Source organism: Caloenas nicobarica, chromosome 10 (assembly GCF_036013445.1).
Source record: "Caloenas nicobarica isolate bCalNic1 chromosome 10, bCalNic1.hap1, whole genome shotgun sequence".
NCBI classification, from domain to species: Eukaryota; Metazoa; Chordata; class Aves; order Columbiformes; family Columbidae; genus Caloenas; species Caloenas nicobarica.
In genome coordinates this window covers 13,389,689-13,409,046 of record NC_088254.1, presented here as the reverse complement: position 1 = coordinate 13,409,046, position 19,358 = coordinate 13,389,689, and the positions used below count along the sequence as shown (strand labels likewise).

The 19,358-nt window shown below is 44.8% G+C and overlaps 1 protein-coding gene across 3 annotated transcripts; it reads left to right on the top strand.

Moving 5' to 3' along the window:
- The first annotated feature begins 1,600 nt into the window (after positions 1-1,600).
- Positions 1,601-19,043, top strand: FSD2 (fibronectin type III and SPRY domain containing 2). Of its 3 annotated transcripts, none has more exons than XM_065641983.1 (13): positions 1,601-1,752; positions 3,754-4,538; positions 4,619-4,714; positions 5,751-5,984; positions 7,261-7,283; positions 8,279-8,400; positions 9,462-9,617; positions 10,653-10,787; positions 11,611-11,761; positions 12,152-12,285; positions 14,203-14,335; positions 16,033-16,209; positions 18,165-19,043. In XM_065641983.1, exons 2-13 carry the CDS (start codon positions 3,795-3,797, stop codon positions 18,415-18,417), a joined length of 2,358 nt encoding a protein of 785 aa, XP_065498055.1. In that variant the 5' UTR covers positions 1,601-1,752; positions 3,754-3,794; the 3' UTR covers positions 18,418-19,043. The 3 variants fall into 3 exon arrangements, with proteins under 3 accessions (XP_065498055.1, XP_065498056.1, XP_065498054.1); XM_065641984.1 differs by having other exon boundaries at positions 1,601-1,764; XM_065641982.1 differs by lacking the exon at positions 1,601-1,752 and adding an exon at positions 1,773-2,066.
- The last annotated feature ends 315 nt before the right edge of the window (positions 19,044-19,358 follow it).

Sequence of the window (19,358 nt, the reverse complement as noted above, 5' to 3'; positions counted from 1 at the left end):
CGAGCGGTTTTTCAGCCATTGTTCCCACGGGCCTAGCAAAATTTCACAAGTTGTTCCCAGCCGAAACCCCACGCTCCTTCCCCACGCTTCGAAATGGAGACACGCGCTGCCCCGGGCCGGTGTTCCAGCCCTGGGGTGGGGGTGACCGCGGGCCCCACCGCCTGCTGTCCCACACACCACAGGCCATGGCTGTAAACCACTGTGCTGTCAAATGGTGCTTGTCCTTAAGTTAAACTCAGTCCTAAGGTCGTCATTATGCTGCCTAAACACCACCTCATGGGCCTCTGAGGGGAGCAGAGGGCAAAGGGGATTTTACATAGCACATGTCTCGTGTTCAGGCCTTGTGTGCAAGGCCGAATTTAATTCACAGTAAACAGAATGTTGTATTCTAGTCTTTGGAAGTAAAGCTGACAATACTAATTTTTCAATAAGTTAAGGCCTGCAAGATAGTGTAGCTTAACAGTGTAAGAGAAAAAAAAAGTTCTCATTTGAAAAAATTAACAAAAATCTGCCTGAAGGCAAAAATGTTAACACTTCAGCAATGGCTACATCATTTATGTGAAAACATTTCTGCTCTGATCTCACAGATGATAGAAGCACTGTCAGCGGTAATGAGATCATGACTACATGGGGAATTAATTCGTAACTCCTTACCAAAACAGCAAACAATTGCACTGCTAGGAATGTGAGGAAATGACACCAAGTTTAATTGGAAAAGGAGGGAAAAGCAGACCTGTGTCAAGATCCAACAGACATTTCCCCTTGTGCTGTCCCTGAGCTCAAGACATATATAATGCAATGATCTAGAACGTGCTTAAAAATCTCCTGCCAGCAAGCCTGGCGCAGGAGCATGTTCACAAGCAGAAGGTTATAAATGCTGGATAGCTGTGGGTTTGAGTGGATACACAAAGCTCAAGTGCTACCGTAATCACAATAATCAGTGGTGATATACAGCCTGGTTTTTATCAGATGAACCACTACTGAGCGCAGACTGAAGGGATATGTTCCCATGAAAACCCTCCCTAGCTGGGCTGTCGGCCACTTTCTTCACTATAATTAGCTTTCCAGAGGCAACAGTATGATTTCTGGTTTCTTTTCTATATTCTGAATTTTAATATTTTTTCCTAGAATCTGATCTTGATTCCAACTCCACCCCATAGTAAAGCTACTGCTAATTTCATGGAGAGGAGGACTTTGCCATTAAACACATGCAAGGACCAGGATACCTCCATTTAACTGTGCAGCCATGCTGTAAGTGTGTGTCCAGCCATTTCGGTCAGTCTGTGCAGAGTGCGCATCTGGTGAATCACACACACAATACTCTGCTCAGCATCACAGCCTTGGAAATCCCACCTGGAGTCAATGACTGCACCCTGCAGGGTTTATTAATACCACGCCAAAAGTGAAAGGCTGCTCTGGCTTTAGCGAGGGCTCCCTATAATTGTTCCAAGTACTTCAGATCCAGGAATCAACCTTCGAAGCCTTTTCTCAGTGCATGACATTCATCCTGGTGACACTCAAGCTGCTGAAGGACGGCCAGGGCACATCTATATTTGTTCCATTGCTCATTGCTGGCATGTCCCTATCTGAGCAAAGAGATGGTCTAGGGTTACAGCAATAAGTCTTCCAACTGCAGTCACAGGAAAGTGAAGGAATTGCTTTCGTGTGAATTAATTTTTACTAGGGGAAATAAACGTGAAGTTTGATGCCATCTGAGCTATCAGAAGAATTTAGGACGTCTTAAGATAGAAGGCAAGTTTTTAGGTAGTAACATTCTTTGTTATGTATTTTTGGTAACCGATGGTCACGGACTTAAACATTCTTCACTGTAATTGTATCTGTGCCTGTAAACTGAGAAAACACTGACCAATCATCTGAAAATCTTATTTAGGCAGCAGGGTTCCAGACAAGCTTAATTATGCTCGTTTTAATTTATATAATTTAATTTCATTTTGGTAGGAAAAATACTTGTTAATTCACTTTTCTAGTTAGTAGTAGCTTCTAAAGCAAACCTTATTACAATTATGGGGACAAAAGTCTTTGTGGGAGCCAGACAACATCTTCTGGTATGTGTCAAGACCTTTTCTCTGTTTAATGTGTTAGAATTTGCATGATTTATTTTATCACCTTTAGCATAAATAGTATTTCTGCCTAACTTAAGTGTTTTTGTTGATAGTAAGATATTGCTAGCTGTAGAATCCCCACCCATGTCTGCAATGCCAGAAGACAAACCGTGAACTTGTGTGTGTGTTTTCTGACAGATCCGGCAGGCTGGATTTTTTCCGTCATTGATACAAAACCTGAGTGGGGAGTTTGTTAGCATTTTTCACCAGTTTGAGAAGTTGCTTTCTAATAAGTCACTGACTGTGTTGACTTTGTTAGCTAAGTAATCCTCAGGAATATTAGTAAAATATTGATGAAATAAATTTGAAGTGATGGCAAGTACTCGCAACTACAAAGACCATAAAAAGCAGTTTGAAAGCAAAGCTTATGTGAAAGCTTCTGCAGAAGCTCTGATAACCCTGATGTCTGGCTGTTCTTTTGGCTTTTTTTTTTTTCTGTGAGAAAGTGGTTTTAAAGCTTTCCCGTGCTTCACTGAGTTAGGACTAGATGTAACTATGGGTTCATTAATATTCAGCTGAAATCTTTCCATGAACTCTTTTGGTTGTAGTAGTAAACTGCTGAGAAAATTGACCTGAGTATTTTTGCAGCTGTGATTTTGTCCGGAGGGCTGCGGGGATGTTTCAGCTCTGGCAGAGCACTGTCCTGTACTGGCATCATTTCGTGTTAATGTGGCTGGTTGGAAAGAGTGGGCTTGAGGAGTCAGCGTTAATGTTGCCCTTGCACCTTTATTGTTGTCCCATATGCATCTGCTTTATCACACAGCTTTGCATTTCACATCCACACGCTCTTTTCACACCTCCCATGTTCACAGAATGGACAAAGGGTGCGAGCTCCAGGTCAGAGCGGACTCTCAATTCAGGGGTCAATGACCTGCCTTTTTTCCTAGTTACTGATGATCAGATGTCTCAACCGTGACAATCTCCATGATAAAGCATACATCGAACTTTTTTCTGAGCTTCATTTATGTTAAAATATATACTTTCACAGCACCTGAGAACCCTCAAAGGGCAGTATTTTTCCCTGTTTTATAGAAACGACCCAAGACCTGGACTGAGAATAATCTTAAAAGAAACCTCAAGTGTCAGTATCAAGAATGGTCACTTGAAAAATCCAGGACAGGATTTTTCAAGGCGTTTACTGTGTGTGTTACATGGCATCAGTGCTCACAAGAGAGAGCTTCCTACAGTATGCCTGCCTGACAGTTCAGAAAGAGCGCTTGACAGCAGCTGAAGGATGAGCAGACTTCAGACCAGGCCGTCTCCAGTGGCACAGAACAGTGCTAGGTGCACCTGAAGCACAGTTGCAGTGTTGAGCTGGGGACAGGACTACTCCACTTTTGGGAAATCAGACATCAGGGTTATAGATGAGACACTCACAAAACATAGGATGCCCACCACAGAGAGATCTCTGCTCTGCTTTGCAGGAAAGTGAGAAAAAACAAGTTTCCCGGGCCTTCCCTTTAGTAGCTTCTCTTAGGAAGTGAAGCTGCTGGCTTTGGGCTTTCCTGTGGCTACCTCCAGGCCGTGAGCAGTCCTCAGCCAAACCTATTCCATCTATATATTGTTAAGCAAAAAACCCTCATGCCTGGTATCTAAGTATGTAGCTAAGGATCTTTCTTGTCTTTTACAGGTTTGAGACTTGTCATCTCAAAAGCCTCACTGCGGATACCAATGTCATCCAGGTCTGGCAGAGCAAGAGAGTATGAAACTAGTGACCAGTTGCCTGGTCGTTCAGCTTCCCCACCAGCCCCAGAGTTTAGCGAGACTGAGGCTGAAGGCTTGATATTTTATCATATGGATCTTTACGGATCAAAGGAGAGGTTTGATATCTTTCCTGAAGAGCCATCTGGTCAAGTAGACAGATCTCTGGGAGATACCAGAAGGGAATCCACATTGAATAGCGAGAAATTTCAGTGCTCACAAGAAGCTGGATATGACTTGGAAAAGGAGGTTGCAGAGTTGGCTAGGATGTATGGACTTGATGAGGATAGAGAAAAAGAGCTTGAACTTCTTGGAGGACATCTGGAGATGGGGGACAGCAAATGGCCACCTGCCCACACAGAAAAAGCAGGATCACAGGGCTCTGTACATAATGCATCGAAAAGCAGCTCTCCAGTGAAAGATCAAAGTCAAACCACAAAGCAACAGGGACTTCCTAGTGAGGCTTCTCAAGATGAAGATCAGAGCAAAGCCAGAGCGGAGGATGAGGCTGAGAGCCACACATGGTCCAGAGAGGGGCTTAGCAGTGGTGGCATGTCAGATGAGTGGAGCAGTCAGCCTGTCAGTGAGGAGGAGGAGGTGGCAGATGTTTTTTGCTGTACCTGCAAGATGCCAATCCGAGCTTTTGACAAACTGTTTGGTGAGCACAAGGATCACGAGGTGGCTCAGCTCCCCAGTGCTGTGGAAAGCGAAAAGGTAAGAGTAACACAAGTGTACTGAAGTGCCTCTAAACCAGCGTTCAGACATGCTAAGAATCACACTGGGTGTTTTGGTAGGAGGAGATTCATAAGAATATGTGCAAGTTGGAAGAGCAGGTTGCTCAGATGGAAAACTTCGCCAGTCACTTGGAGGAAATCTTCATCACTGTAGAGGTAAGGCATTTTTTCTCGGGCTGTGTGGTTCTGGGGTTAGAACAGTTTTGATGGTCATAGTGTTCAGTTGTTAACGAGGTGAGTAATTATGGTAACAGAGCACAGTGTTATCCTGTGGTTTGCCTAGACTGAGGTACTCAGGAAAATTCATCCTAAGGAATTTTTTAAAGTGGGCTTGTAAAACCACATCAAATATTTGCACAGACACTTGCATTCAGAAGTAAAGTGACCCCTGCACAGGTTATCTTAATTTTAAATGGCCAAAGACCTGTCATCTAACTACTCCATCCAGAGTGTACCCCTTGCGTTCACTCGGTTTCATTCACGCAAGTGCCAGATACAGACAAACCCTTGGACCAGCTGCATTGAGCTGCAGCAGTTCAGGGCTTGTGTTCCTGCTTGCCTGGTGTCAGCTTGGCCCCAGGGGAGGGGGCCCAGATGGCAGCAGGTCAAACTGAAGCAATAGCTCAAGGCACCTACCGGCTTTTCTCTGCTGCATGTGGCACAGAAGAACATCAGTGCCGGAGCAGTGGGCAGCTGCCAGCAGTAAAGCCTGGACTGCTCCTTAAATCTTCCTTCCTAATGCTTTCTCCAGCAGTGAATGAGGAAACCAGCATTAGCTGCTCAGCTCCCTCAGCACAAATCCATGGATCCCACTGAGTTGCCATGGTTTCTGTCATGGAAGAATGTGCTTGACTGTGGTGGTGGAAACACTTGTGAGATTACAGCTAGGATATATCCCTAGTTGTGCTCCCTGGGTTTAGGTTGGAGACAGCTGACTTGCAACATTGTTTTTATTATAATTTCTGATGATCTTATTATGCCTGGAACCAAATCCAACCCTCTCTTGTGCCTCAGTGGGGGTGAACGATTAGAATAAACTCCTAAAAAATGCAAATTAGTCAAATTACAGCTTCTGTGCACTGGCGTTGCCTCCCTGGCAAGGAAAATTTTAGCCAGACCTGGGTAGGATTTTTCTTTGGCTGAGCTATGGATCAGGCCTGACACCAAGGAACAAACCCCAAATGCCTTGCAGGAAAACTTTGGAAGGCAGGAGCAGAATTTTGAGGCGCATTACAATGATGCAGTGCAAGTGCTCGCTCAGAAGTACGAAGAACAGCTGGAAGCACTGGGGGAAGAGAAGAGGCAGAAACTGGAAGCTTTGTATGGGCAGCTGGTCAGTTGTGGGGAACATCTTGACACCTGCAAGGAGCTGACAGACGCAACTCAGGAGCTTTTCCTGGAAAACGACAAAGCCAATTTTATGAAGGTAAAAAGCTTTAATTGGCAAGGCTGTTTCTAAATGCTCTTTGCTGCTTGCAAGTAGTCCCCAGATGGGAAGTCCCGAGTGGCTTTATTTCTAGAGAGCATTTGGGGTGCTCGGTCCATGGTGCTGTCACTGCTCCAGGTGCCTGGCATGGTGGCATTGACTTAGTGGGGCGACACAATGGGGGCAAAGTGCAGAAGCAGCAGCAGAAGTTTGTAACTTAGATGCTCAATGATATATGAGTCTCACTGCAGTTCAGAGAGGAGATATCTCTAAAAAGCTTATCTCAGGAAACTCCGGAAGCACGAAGTGTTCATTGCCTTGTGTAGGCTCAGCACTCTTGCTCTATTCTGGGCTCACAGCAGGCAGGCTGATGCAACCACTTTGGAAGATGTTTCTTTTTCTTCTTCGTTTTATGGGAAACTTGAGCTGAACAGGAGGCTCCAAACTGAATACATCAGGAGCTCCTGCAAAGTGATGGATGGATCCCACTGTTGAGGAGGTGTCGAGAAGTTATTTTGCTTTAGCAAGTAGAAAAATAATTGGAAAAAAAAGAGAATTTTCACTGCTGATGAGTGATTGCTCTAATCTGAGCTGTCCTATGACTCAGGTGGGTGGGAGTATTTCTATAGCACAGGCATAGGAACTTCTGAACCGGACAGTAAACAAATCTCCTAACACCTCCAGTCTGCTCCAATGGATGAGCTTGCTGTGTCACTACAACCTGTTGAGTTCTTGGTGTGAGCTGACTCTTCCCATTCCTCTGCATCTCTGAAATAACCTTATTTTCTCCTTAGCTCATAAACAGTTTTACATCACCCCTAGGAACCATTATTCACCATGTCAATAGCTGGTCGTGAGCTCTTGGCTGCCTGCATTTCTCCAGGGACTGTCTTGCAGTGACATACACTGCTCAGACTCCCTTCAATGCAGATAATTTCACTAAGTTATTTTCCCCAGCTGCTGTTGGTTTTTGTTTGTGAAGGATCTGTTGTCACTTTGGACACTTAAGGGAGGATACAGTCTAGAGTCTAGATGGGCAGACACTGGTCACTGCCTGATACTGCACATTATCTTACTGTAAATTCAGCCAAGATCTGTCCCTTTGAATGGACAGTTAGGCACAGCTTTGTTCCTAGAGCTGGGCGAGGACCAGTTAGCTCACTCTGAGGACTGCATTTGGGACAATTCATGTAAGACAGGTCAACAGTGTAATGTAGACTAATGCAAGAAATGTACCTTTTCTGTCTTTTAACACTCTCTCTTTTTTTTTCTACAGGCAGCGGTAACCATGGTTGACAGGTAGTATCATAGTCTGGGATTTTGTGTCATATTCCTTCCTGATAATTGGCCCTGTTACTGGGGACACTTGCATGTTCTGGACTGTTCAGGCACACAAATGTTATCTAAGCTACTAGAGCTATGGAAATCTTCAGTATTTCTGTTTCAAACTACAGCAGAAAAAGTTGTTCCAAGAAATTTAACGCTCAAAACTAGTTTTGAGCCAATTTTGAAAAACCCAAAGGGAGAGTTAGAGCCTGAATAAATCACCGTTTTCAGCTTAGTCATAAGGAACTAATTTCAGTGACTGAGAAAAAGGATTGCTAAAGATCATGAAAGAAATGCTCTGGATACAAATCTGCCTAAAACTGAGCTCCCTAAATAGATTAGTAACAGGCCTATTTGTGCATTAGTATAGATGGGTAGAAAATCAAGCTGTGGGAGCTCAAAACAGATACTGAAAGATCTTAGAGGAGCCGGAAGAAATCTTAAGGCACACTAAATCAATTGCAAAAAATAAGACACTTGAATTGACTGCCATCATTTATGAAAACCCAGAGAAAAGAGACCCCTTTGCTTCAGTTTCACAACACCTGGTACCATGAGGTCCTGAATTAGTAATAGTGTCAGAAATTCTAAATAATGAAAGCCCTGGAGCTAATAGTTTGCTGCACAGAGAGGTTGCTGGGGAGTCCTCACTCACCTGCTCGGTGGGAGCGAAGTGTGCGGCACCAGCTCGACAAGTGAGGGGCACACGGAGCGTGGTACCCCTGTCCAGTCAGCATCCAGCTCCCCCTGGCATCCTGAGCACTGAGCTGGTGTGTGGTCCTGCATCTCCAAGCAAAGGGCACGGGGGCAGCTGAGCTTTGTACCACTGTGAAAACAGTATTTTAAGGAAACAGCTGTTATTTTAGAGTTTGATGTTCTTTTCCTCTTACCATTAGGTATCATAGAAATCCAACATGATGGTACTTCCAATTAGTCTTTTCTTTTTTTTTTCCCCCATAAAATTACAGGCTGGAAGAATTCTTAAAGAAAGAAGTGCATTTAGAGCTTTCAACACTGCCAGACTTTGAAGAGCGGGTCATAGATTTCTCTGAAGTTGAACAACTAATGAACTCCATTAATACTATTCCAGGTACTCTTCCTATCCAATCATTATTTCATTTACATTTAATTAAGGATATGTATTAAACAGAGGTTCATTACTTGTTCTAAAGGAGAACTGCAAAGGCAGAATTAGCTTCTCCTTAGTTTTCCCTCTAGATTTTTTTGATTGTCTATATATACAGAGACACTGGAAGCTATTTTGGATTTTTTTTGTTTTCATTTGTTGTCAGTAGATGATCACCAGAACTGCCAAGTTTGTCTTTCTTGCTTTTCTGGATGATTTCCTAGAAGGTTCACAAAGACACCCCCCTTCTGTTGAGGGGTCAGGCATGCTTAGTTGGTGATAACTTGTCTTACCTTGTAGTTGCTTGAACAAAGATAGAGAGGGACACCAGACTGCTTTAAACAACCTTTAAGCACAGCTTCTCTTGATAACCAGATTTCAGTAGCTTGTTCCTCTACTATTTAGTAAACACATTTCCTATTATACACAGGAAACAGAGCAAAACCCAAACAAATTTATAATAATTAAAAACCCCAAGATATTAAAGATTTAAAATCTTTTCTGGCACACCACAAATGGTCAGAAAGAACAATATGCATTTTTTATGCCCATACATTGTGTTTTCTTCAAGTAAAACATCATTTGCTACTCGTTTGCCTGTTCTGCGGACCCCATGCTGTACAGCTTTTCCCTCATCTTTCCTCCAGAGACCCCGCAGCCCCCGGGCAGGTCGGCAGCAGCACAGCGGGCCAGATGTTGTTCCTGCCAGGCTGTACCTGCTTGCTGGGAGCAGCAGCCCTCAGAGGCAGGGGAGGCCAAGTTTACAGAGAAGGGTTAGGCTGAGGCTGATGTATTTTGTTGTTTTGACTTTGATTTGAAGCAAGACTAGTTCACACACCAGTGACTTGATTATTGTCCGCAACTATTTACAGGGTCAGCTCCTAACTTTTCTCCACATGGGAGGAATATGACTCTACTCAATGCCTAGGCTTTGTGCAACCACCTTTGTCAGGGGAGAGCTGTTTGCCTGTGAACAACATACCATGCTTATACATTCAAAAACTGACCTGCTTTCCCCTCTGCAGCTCCTTGTGCCCCTGTGATCAATCCCCAGGCTCCCAATACAGCGACTGGCACCTCACTGAGAGTTTGCTGGGGCCTCTTCTCAGATGACACCATTGAGTGCTACCAGCTCTGCTATAAACCAGTGAGCACTGAGAGGCACAGTGATGAACAAGCAGGTAAGGAGGCCTGGACCCAAAGGACACCTCAGCCCCCAGTGGCAAAACCAGCTGGTTCCAAAGTGCCTCAGCTTGCTGCGGCCACCAGTGCACCTTCTGTGCACTCTCTCTGCTGCCTAAGCTGTCCTATCGGCCAACATGTTTCCTGCTTCTGGCTTTGTCGCTCTTCCCCTGCCGAATCTGCCAAGCTGCTGTTGCAGTGGAAGCCATCACAGGAGCACAGACAGGATGGGGCAGCAACTGGGAGAGTGGGAAGGGGACAGTGGATGGAGTCAGGTCTCAACAGCAGCATTTCCTTTCCTGCGAGTGGGCACTGTGTTAGAGACATGTGCTGCATCCACTGCGAGGCACAGTATTTTTAGAGAGCAAATAATCATGCCCACTGAAACCCCCCCCAGTCATCTTACAGTTTATCTCTGTGCTAATAATAGGCTGTAACTCCCCATCACCCACATGCACAAAAAAAGAACCACAGAACCATCCTAAAATGTCCCAGCCTTGTGACAAAACTGCCTTTGCTAATAATATTCTTTTACTGAAAACACCCAGTCACTTCTCCAGCAAAGGTGGAAGCCAGTAGAGTGCCAAATGGCCAGTTTAGAAAGAAAAGCAGAACCTGTCCAAATTTTATAAGATGAAGAATGAGAAAGGAGTAGTGACATAGCTCCAGCTCTTGTCCCACTGCTGGGATGAGCTGACCAGACAGCATCTCAAGAGTGGGAACACGCAGAGTCTATTTAGAAAAAAAACAGGTGGGTGGGTGACCTTTCGGTTTTTTTGTTTGTTTGTTTTGTTTTTTGTTTGTTTTCCTCTGAGCGATGTAGCTCCTTCAGAAGCTGATGCATTATCTGATTTATGCCTTCTTAGAGGAAGGCATAGTGAAACAGCCTGACAGCTAATCAAAGGGTATGGAGCTCAAGGAGCTCTCCTCAGCACACAAAACAACGCGCCTCAAGTCCATTATTTGAGGCAGCTTTGGGGAAGGGTGGGTACCTGTGTAAAGGCACTGTAAATACTTTGTTTTTTTCCTTTCAGAGCATACGCTAAAAGTCAAAGAAACATACTGCACCATTACTAATCTGTTGCCAAATACACAATATGAATTTTGGGTCAGTGCTTTAAATGTCTCTGGTATCAGTCCACCAAGTGAAAGAGCAGTTTATGTAACAGGTAAAATTTTATTCATATGATTATGTGATGTTCATAGTGAAATTCACAGTCATCTCTGAATTTTATGCCAGTAATGCTTGCTGGGCACTTTGTTTTTTCTGGTGTAAGTCTACTGACTGCATGGGAATTTCCTACTTGTATTTGGAGACCCTATCAGGCCAGTTGTCCCTGTTTTAAAGTTCAAGAAGCAGAAGCACAGAGACAAAATAACCTATTTAAATGTAAGCATGTAGGAGAGCTGGAAATAAGGCTCAAGTCTCCCTGTTCTGCCACGTGGACCCGTTTTACAGCCCTCCTTTTATTTGCCTGTGTATATTTTGTGGATTCACCTGCTGTGCTGCCCTTTGTAACTGCAGTTCAGTCAAGCACATTTTGATTAGTGTGGCTTGTCTTGAGGAATTCTTTCCAATGGCTGAACTGCAACTTATAGACCCTGGTTCTCTTTTGTGAAATCTGACACCAAATTGAGTAAGTCAGAGTGAGACCTTCAAGCACTTATTCCAGATGTCTTTGGCATCTTAAAGCAGAGAAAAGATGCACCTTTATGACAAAGATAAAACCAATGATAGAAAGAAAATGGTTGTGTAATCAGTCTTTATCTATGTTACTTCTCTGATTAATTCTCTTGGGACATTTGTAGTCCAAATTAAGTCTTTGAATAGTACTGTTAATTACCCTGCCTGCTGTTTATTTTCCATTGGGGAAGTAAGTTTCTTTATAGTATTAGTAAACAACTTTGTTCTACTTTTTATGTCTTCAAAGCGCATTTGTTGCAAACATCTCCAAGCAACAACTTAGAATTGTTCTTTTGCCTACTTTTTAGCTCCTTCACCACCTACCATAAAGACTAAAAAGATCCGAAGCTGTGAAAATGCAGCACTGGTGTGCTGGGAATCTAGAGACATTAACCCTGTTGATTCCTACACAGTTGAACTGTCCAAGCTGACAGATGAAGAAAATGGTGAAATTACTGAGTGAGTCATTTTTCTATCAAGTCCATGACCTGTAGAGATGAAACCATTTCAAGTCTTGTGGCATCAGATAGCACTGAGAAGGGACCCGTGACCCTTTGGTCAATTCACCTTTATAAACATTCCTGTTATTATAGAAAAATTAATTGTATAAATGTTAATTGAAAATGACTATACAGGGTATGGGAAAAGGGTAGGAGCAAATGGAAAAATCTGCATAGTCTGTCAGAAATTGTCTCTCACTGCCGCTACTGACAGCTTTACAAGGTAAAGTGGTGTTGATGGGTTACAGAAGTTGATCATGTAATTTCTTCTTTGTTGTTCAGAAAAATAATCTCGAAGGCCTTCCTTTGTTCTCTTCCCTATCATTTTCCATTGATTTATTTCCTGTAGATCTATTGTTGGGATTCCTAACTGCGAAGTCCTAATTCACCTTCAGCCAACACAAAGCTATCGCATCTGTATTAGAGCTCTAAACCTGGGTGGTTCCAGTGAAAGGAGTGAACCTGTCGTGATACACACCACAGGTACTGTACAGCTTGGAACAACTCCAGCTGCCTGTTGCAGCATCTATTATCTCAACAGAACCATTCCTGCTGGTTTCAGTGGCCTCTGCATCAAGCCCTCATCTCTTACCTCTCATTACACACCTGGTAACCTTTTAGGAATGGAAAAAACACTTTTTGTAACAATAAGTGCCTTGCGTTAGCTCTGTAATTCAAAATTATTTCTGGCCAGTACATTTGATATTTGAAAGCTACTAATTTCTAAAGATTTAAAAAGACTAGATCAACCCAACACCCCCAGATGTTGCCAGCTTGCCAAGTACTGCCACACCAGTGAAGAAAGTTATAGTGTGATTGTACTTCAGAGATTAGCTTATAATGATGCTGCTGCTGGAATGTGTGGTTGAGACAGTCAGTCAGCACTTTCCAGAGTCATTTGGATATGTAAAATCTTCCTGCGTAGATAATAGAATGTCTCCAGCTTGGCTGGGAAGCTCTGAGGGCTGGTTCCCTTTATGCTTCAGGAAAAAGGCAGTCCAGCTTTTAGCTGGAAGCTTTGCTTTTGGAAACTGACACAGCATTATCATCTCTGCTCTCAGAGCCACACTGGGCAAGGATTAACCCTCTCCCCCAAAGGGGAGATGGAAGCCCTTTCCCCTCCTGCCCATCTAATCAAAGCTCTGTTTAATGACTTACATAGGTAGACACCTGTTTCCATCTTCACCTTTGCTGTAATGATGCTGCAACATGACTGGGGTGTCTCAAACCTCCCACATCGCTCGCACATGCATTCACACCATACCTGTGTCTCTTTTGCACTTTCCTTCTGTGAGAGAGATTTGCAGATTCGCTTATTCAGCAAACTGACCACACAGCCATTAATCTGTGAAGGCTACGTTTCAGTGAGAAACCTGTCTGCTACACATCAGTGGCACCACAGAAATAGTCATTCTTAAATCTCTGGAGAGGAAGACTGTCATTGCATGTGTGTATTTTAGGTACTTAAATCAAACTCAATATTTGAAATTGCCAATTCCGCTTGCACAGCACGTGTTTGTTTTCAGCAGCACGTTTGTTTTCAGCAGCACATACCTGTAATGGCCCTATCATTGTTTGTATTGTATTTGCATTGAAGTAACTTGCAGTTTGATTATAATGATTTCATTTGGGATTATCATGGAGAGATTTATCTTCTCTGAGTCTACATTATGCAAACAGCTGATGCAAATCGAGCTGTCAGCTGCAAGCGCTCACCTCCAACACTGGGAATGACCTTTGATTCTTCCTTACTGAGGTGGACACACAAACACCAACTACAAACAGCAGCTGTGACGCACGTGGCTGCTCCTCAGAGCGCAATGCGTCAGACCTGCTCTGTGAAGTCTCTGAAGGGAGAAAGGCAGAAGTGCTTTTATCCTGGGCTGGCTTCGCCAATTTACCTCTCTGAGGGCTGATGCTGCATGTGGCACCTTTGTGGAGATCCCTTCTCTTCAAACCGTGTCCAGCATTTATGTGGAAGAGGCCACAGGGATGCCTTTAAGCCCCCTTCTCCTTGCAGTGATGAAAAATAGATCACTTCAGCTCTGAGGAAGATGACTTGAAACCAGACAGTCCATTGCAGGGAGGACCCTTCAACTTTGCATAGCTGCTTCCTGCGCAACGCCTGCAGCTTTGAGCCCTGGCTGGGTTTAAAACCAGGTTAAGGCCCCTTTTCTGCTTTTCACAAGGCTGTAACTAAACACAGTTAAGCTGTAAAACACCCATTTATTTGGAAAACTCAAAATGCACAACACTGTCCTGTCAGCCTCAGCCACAGATTCCTTCCAGAGCACTGGTTAATCTTTTTGTGGATCCAAACGTTTTACCACGCCCTTGCTGCAAACCCTAATGCCTTAAATCGTTGCTGGAGTTACCCTCAGGCACTCCGCTCTCTTGCAGGCACCTACTTCTGCCTTAATGAGGACACAGCCCATCCTTTACTGGCGATTCTAGATGATGGATTTACAATTGCATGCGATGAACTGGAAAACCCAGAGTGTGACCTGCCTGTCTATGATAACAGCTTTACAAGGTATACACAAGAATTTCAGTTGCAACTAATGCATGTGGTTTGTGGCTGCTTTGGCCACAACACACCCCTACCTTGAATTTAAATCCACCAAAAAGGTTTACGGGTATTGCAGCTTGCCTTACTTTCAAGCCAGGCACCGCCTGAGTTAAACGTCCAGACTGCACTTGTGTGTATAATGTGTAGTGGTTTTTTCTGTCTTGGTTTTTGCATAAGTGACTGTGCTTGTCTTCAGTTTTAGACAACTGCAAACATCTTTGTCGGTCCTTTTAAAATATGGATTACTCATCTTTTAGAAAATCACTTGGAAGTTAATGCGAGTTCATAAAGAGGATTACAGATACAGCCAGCCACAATTACATGCAAGCCTGCTTACACATTGGGCACGTTGAGCTAAGTCTGAACAGGTATTTAAATGCCAAAGCAAATGCTAAGGAAACGAGAGGGATCTGAAAACTTAGAGGTCTTGCTGAAAGATCTAGCTGATGCTATTTGGGCCTACGGATTTTACTTTCAAAAACCAATTAGGCCCTTTGCCATTGAAATGAGAGACTTAGCTTGCTGAAATGCATGTTTCCATTCAGAACCATGGAAACAATATATAACCAGGACAGGCATCTGCAGATACAGAATAATACACGCTCACAACTTAGTCCCTCCATGGATATGTAGTGTTACTAGAGGGCTTGATGGAAAAGAGCCAGGAGAGAGATGATTCTCTTCATTAAAGTCATCATGATAAGCCTAAATGGGATTTCATCCCACTTCCACAGGGCGCTTTTATGTTTCATATAAACAGCCAAAGTTGGCACTTATCTCATTCTCAACTCTGAGGCTGAATTTTTGATGCCACTGTGAACTTTCAGAAGCCTCTTTCATGCCAATATACTGCAGAAAAGAATAAAAAAAAGCTCCCAAGCTGAAATGACTAACGCTTGCACTACAAGGAAATTACATCGCAAGCTGTTATTTCTGAAGTGTGTGTGATCCCCGAAAGGCTGATGTGTTTCCTAACCACAGCAGCTCCTATGGCCTGACTCAGGTTTGCCTTGGTGGCTTTGCAACTCTCATTACTATGGCAGTATTTCATTCACAGATGTTTACCCATCCATTTCACATCATTCCTTTTCCTTCTCAAGCTGTAGCAACACAGCCTCTTCACAGCCAATTTCAACAGCCTTTAAGCTATTCCCAGGACATCTACATGCACTTGCAATGAACTGTACACTTGCTTTAAGTGATTGCTGCTGAGGTGGCACAGACTACAGCTATCTTGCTGTACATGCTCAGTTCCTGATGGTGAGCAACATTCAAGGCCTTGGGCTGTTTGGGAAGAAAATACAAAATCTGCAACCTTTTCCTGCTGCTATATTGGGGTTCACCAGAGCACTGTCTTTTCTAGCAAGTCATAACTTTCCCAGAAAACCCAGGCAGCACAGGATGCTGTTCTCCCTATTCCTGAAAGTGCCCAGGCCACTCATTTATACACACCTACCCACAGGGTGGGTGTCACAAAGAAACTTGCAGGTTCTGTGTCAGGTCCTCAGCATGTGGACTTCCATGCTGCACTGCTAAGGAAACAGCAGAAGTGGCTTTTGTTTATTGATGTGTAATGTCCAGGTATGTAATGTACCTAAACATTGTAAATAGCATTGCAGAGTCCCTGCCGAAGCACATGTTCCTGTCTCTGTCTTGCACAGATGTATTGGGATCCTGGGCAGTCTGATCCCATTTCCAGGAAAGCATTACTGGGAGGTAGAAGTTGAGGAAGATACAGAGTACAGAATCGGCGTAGCTTTTGAAAACACTCCGAGACATGGTTATCTGGGGGCAAATAACTCATCCTGGTGCATGAGGCATATCATCACGCCATCAAGGTAAGGACTGCGGGGGCTGCAGGTCTCCTACAGGAACACCTCCTGTGTGTACACCTGCAGGCAGAGCAGCAGAGAGCTCCTACTACTCCTACAGGGGTCAGGCAGAGATTTTATATCAAAGCCCAGACCAAGCACTTAACCAGTGGCCTCTGACATTCCACCATTGGCACTGTGAACTGGTGTTGGATGGATACGGGAACCTTTAAGCAAATCCTCCTGCTTAATGACATATTCTCACATTGAGATAGACAGTCCCTGGAACAAATCTGAATAAAATCTGCATTACTGCAGCTGTAAAGGCCTTGTTTTAGGTCACCGAACCCCTAGAAACTATGTATCTGTCTAAACCCCATTGTATGCAACTGTTCTTGATCTCTCTCCTACCTGTGGAAGTACCTAAGAGGCATACTGCACGCAGAAATGCCAGCTCCCTCTATGGCTCAGCTGAACCTGCTGGCTCTCCCCCAGACACCGTATTAGCATTATTGCCTCTGACTCCCATGTGATTCGACACCCTGTGTAGCATCCAGGAGCAAGAAACAAGTCACACCCCCAGGCATCCCCAAGTATTGTCGGAACACCTCCCCGCTCAGCCCGCAAGAGTTGCCAGGGTGCTGCTGGGTCCACTCGCACAGGAGCCTGGACGCCACCCGAGTGTCCCCAGCACTCACAGCCAGTAAATGGCAGGGATGGCAGAGCGTTGGCCCAAGTCTGCCTGTCCTCTGCCTGCTGCTACGCAGGGAGGTTCTAGACGCAGCTCAGTTCGCTGGAGCACATGCTTCTCCCCAGGTACCCGTTGCAGAGCTGGAGGCCTCAGCAGTGCTGGCATTCGCCTCCCACGCTGCAAGAAACACTGCTTAATGAGGGAGACAAAACCCACTAAAGCTAATGACTCTCCTATACACTGCAGGCAGGCTAATTAGATTTCCTTGCTATGTTGAGCTAAGAGGTACATTGAGGTTTGTTCTCATTCTTCTGGAGCAATGAGCACGGACTTCAGAGAGATAAGGGAGCTGGGCTCAGCTTGAGTCACTGTCATCACCATTTCTACAGGGAAATTTCCTCAAGTTTGAGCATTGTTGGTGGAGGAGGTGGTTAGTGAACAAGTTGGCCCCTGTGAAATGCCAGTTAACTCATTTTGGCTGAATAAATCGTCTCATTTCTGCTCAGAAAGGCACATGTTCCCATTAAAGTCTTATATTTTCAGTTGCAGCATGCCACACTAGGGAGAGCTGTTTGAGTAACTGTTAAAGGGCCCCAGCATTACCTGAACAGTGCCTACGTGGGGAAGAAGAGGGCTACCCTCATGACAAAGCTGCTTACGTACAGAGCATCTTCCTGGCCTCCAATAGTTCAGTAGTGCAGGAACCACGAAAGACGTCACCCTCTAGTAGATGAGCATGAAGACTGGAACTTCCCCATCGAAACCCACCTGGCTGAGCAGGGAGGTCTTGTAGGAAAAGCACCTAGGAATGTCATTTAGAGAGTGGGGGTTGAAAAATTACATTCAGTAGCGCAGAGGATGCTGAGCCACGCTCCTCAGGGAGCAAGTGGGCAGCGTGGCAGGGCCTGCAAGGACAGGACTAAGTCATCGCGCTGGCTCGCTCCCTGGCAGCGCCCACAGCTCTCTAGGGGTGAGGCAGAGGGAATGCCAAGCGCTATTCTGGGGCAAGCCTGACAGAGCACAGCTCCAGTGGCAAGGGAGCAGATTGACAGAACAGCCACGCTGCCCTCTGAGACATGGAAAAAAATGCAAATTCCCATGTTGTGCTCTGACCTCCTCCATCTCTACAGGCAAAGTGAATGGGTCTGGGACAGTAACCACAGGGCACACGGGAGGGGTGCGACTGTGAAGCTAGAAGCTCACCCTGGAATGCACCTATGTGCAAACAGCACTTCCCTTTGAAAGCAGCCAGAGTTCCCTCATGTTTTTTGTCTGTCTTTCTTGCCTACAGGCACAAGTACGAATTTCTGCACAGCGGAATGACACCAGACATCAGAATTACTGTCCCACCCAAAAGGATTGGCATCCTCCTGGACTACAAGAACTGCAAACTGTCATTTTTCAATGCAGATATTGCCCAGCACCTTTACACATTCAGCTCACAGTTCCAGCATTACGTCCACCCCTGCTTTGCTCTGGAAACACCTGGTATCTTACGGATACATACTGGAATTGCAACACCCCCGTGGACTGCCCTCCCATAACCTGTGTTCTCCAGTTACCACATCTATGCGTAACTGCCGAGCAACGCCCTCTTCCAGCATTTACTGCTCCATCACACTCCCTACAAACCAGAGAGCAAAGCAACCCCGACCCAAACCAGCTGCCAGGCCTGAGCCCTTACAACATTCTCTGTTCTCTTAGGTGGGATCTTAGCAGAAAACCATTATAGTCACAAGATCCATCAGCATCCCAGAATTCTCCAGTTAGAAATGGATAGCATCCTTCTCAGAGGTGACACTGTCACCAAGCAGCAGTGGCAGCTGGATCACTGGTTCCCCCAGTACCCATTTGGTACCTAGGAAACTCCTGTTCCAGAGCAATCACTAATTCCACTCTTGTGTCTGCTGAAGAGCTAAAAACTCAAAGAACAACAAAAATAGCAAAAGGCATAGTCACTGTACAGCTGCTAGACAGAGCTGAAAACACTCCAACCATGAAGCTGATCTCACAATCAAGTATTCTTGTCGCTACACGAAGTCTGTGACACAAGATAATCAAATACGCCTCCCTTGTGTGTGAACTGTTAGTGCCTTCCACACACAGTGAGGCTTTTTGAAATGCCTAAGCATGCGCTAGTCTCAAATATTAAAAAGACATTTTTACAGAATACCCATGCTTCTCATTTATCTAAGGAAAAAACCCAACAAAAACCAGGCCTTTTGCAGGGCTTGATTGACCCTACAGAGAAACCTAAGGCACCGTTTTTAGCTTGTGCTTTTTGGCTGTGCTCACCTCCACTTGGGTATATCCTCCCAATCTGTTCTCCCCTCAGCACTCCACAGTTTGCACCCTGATGCTCTGGGTGCCCCGTGAAGGCTGAAGTTCTCTGGCGCAGCCAACTTCATTTCCAGACACCAGACAGGCACTGCCTGTCAAGCAGCTTGTCTAGCTCTGAACAGCCTCATTCGTGTACGTCAAAAAT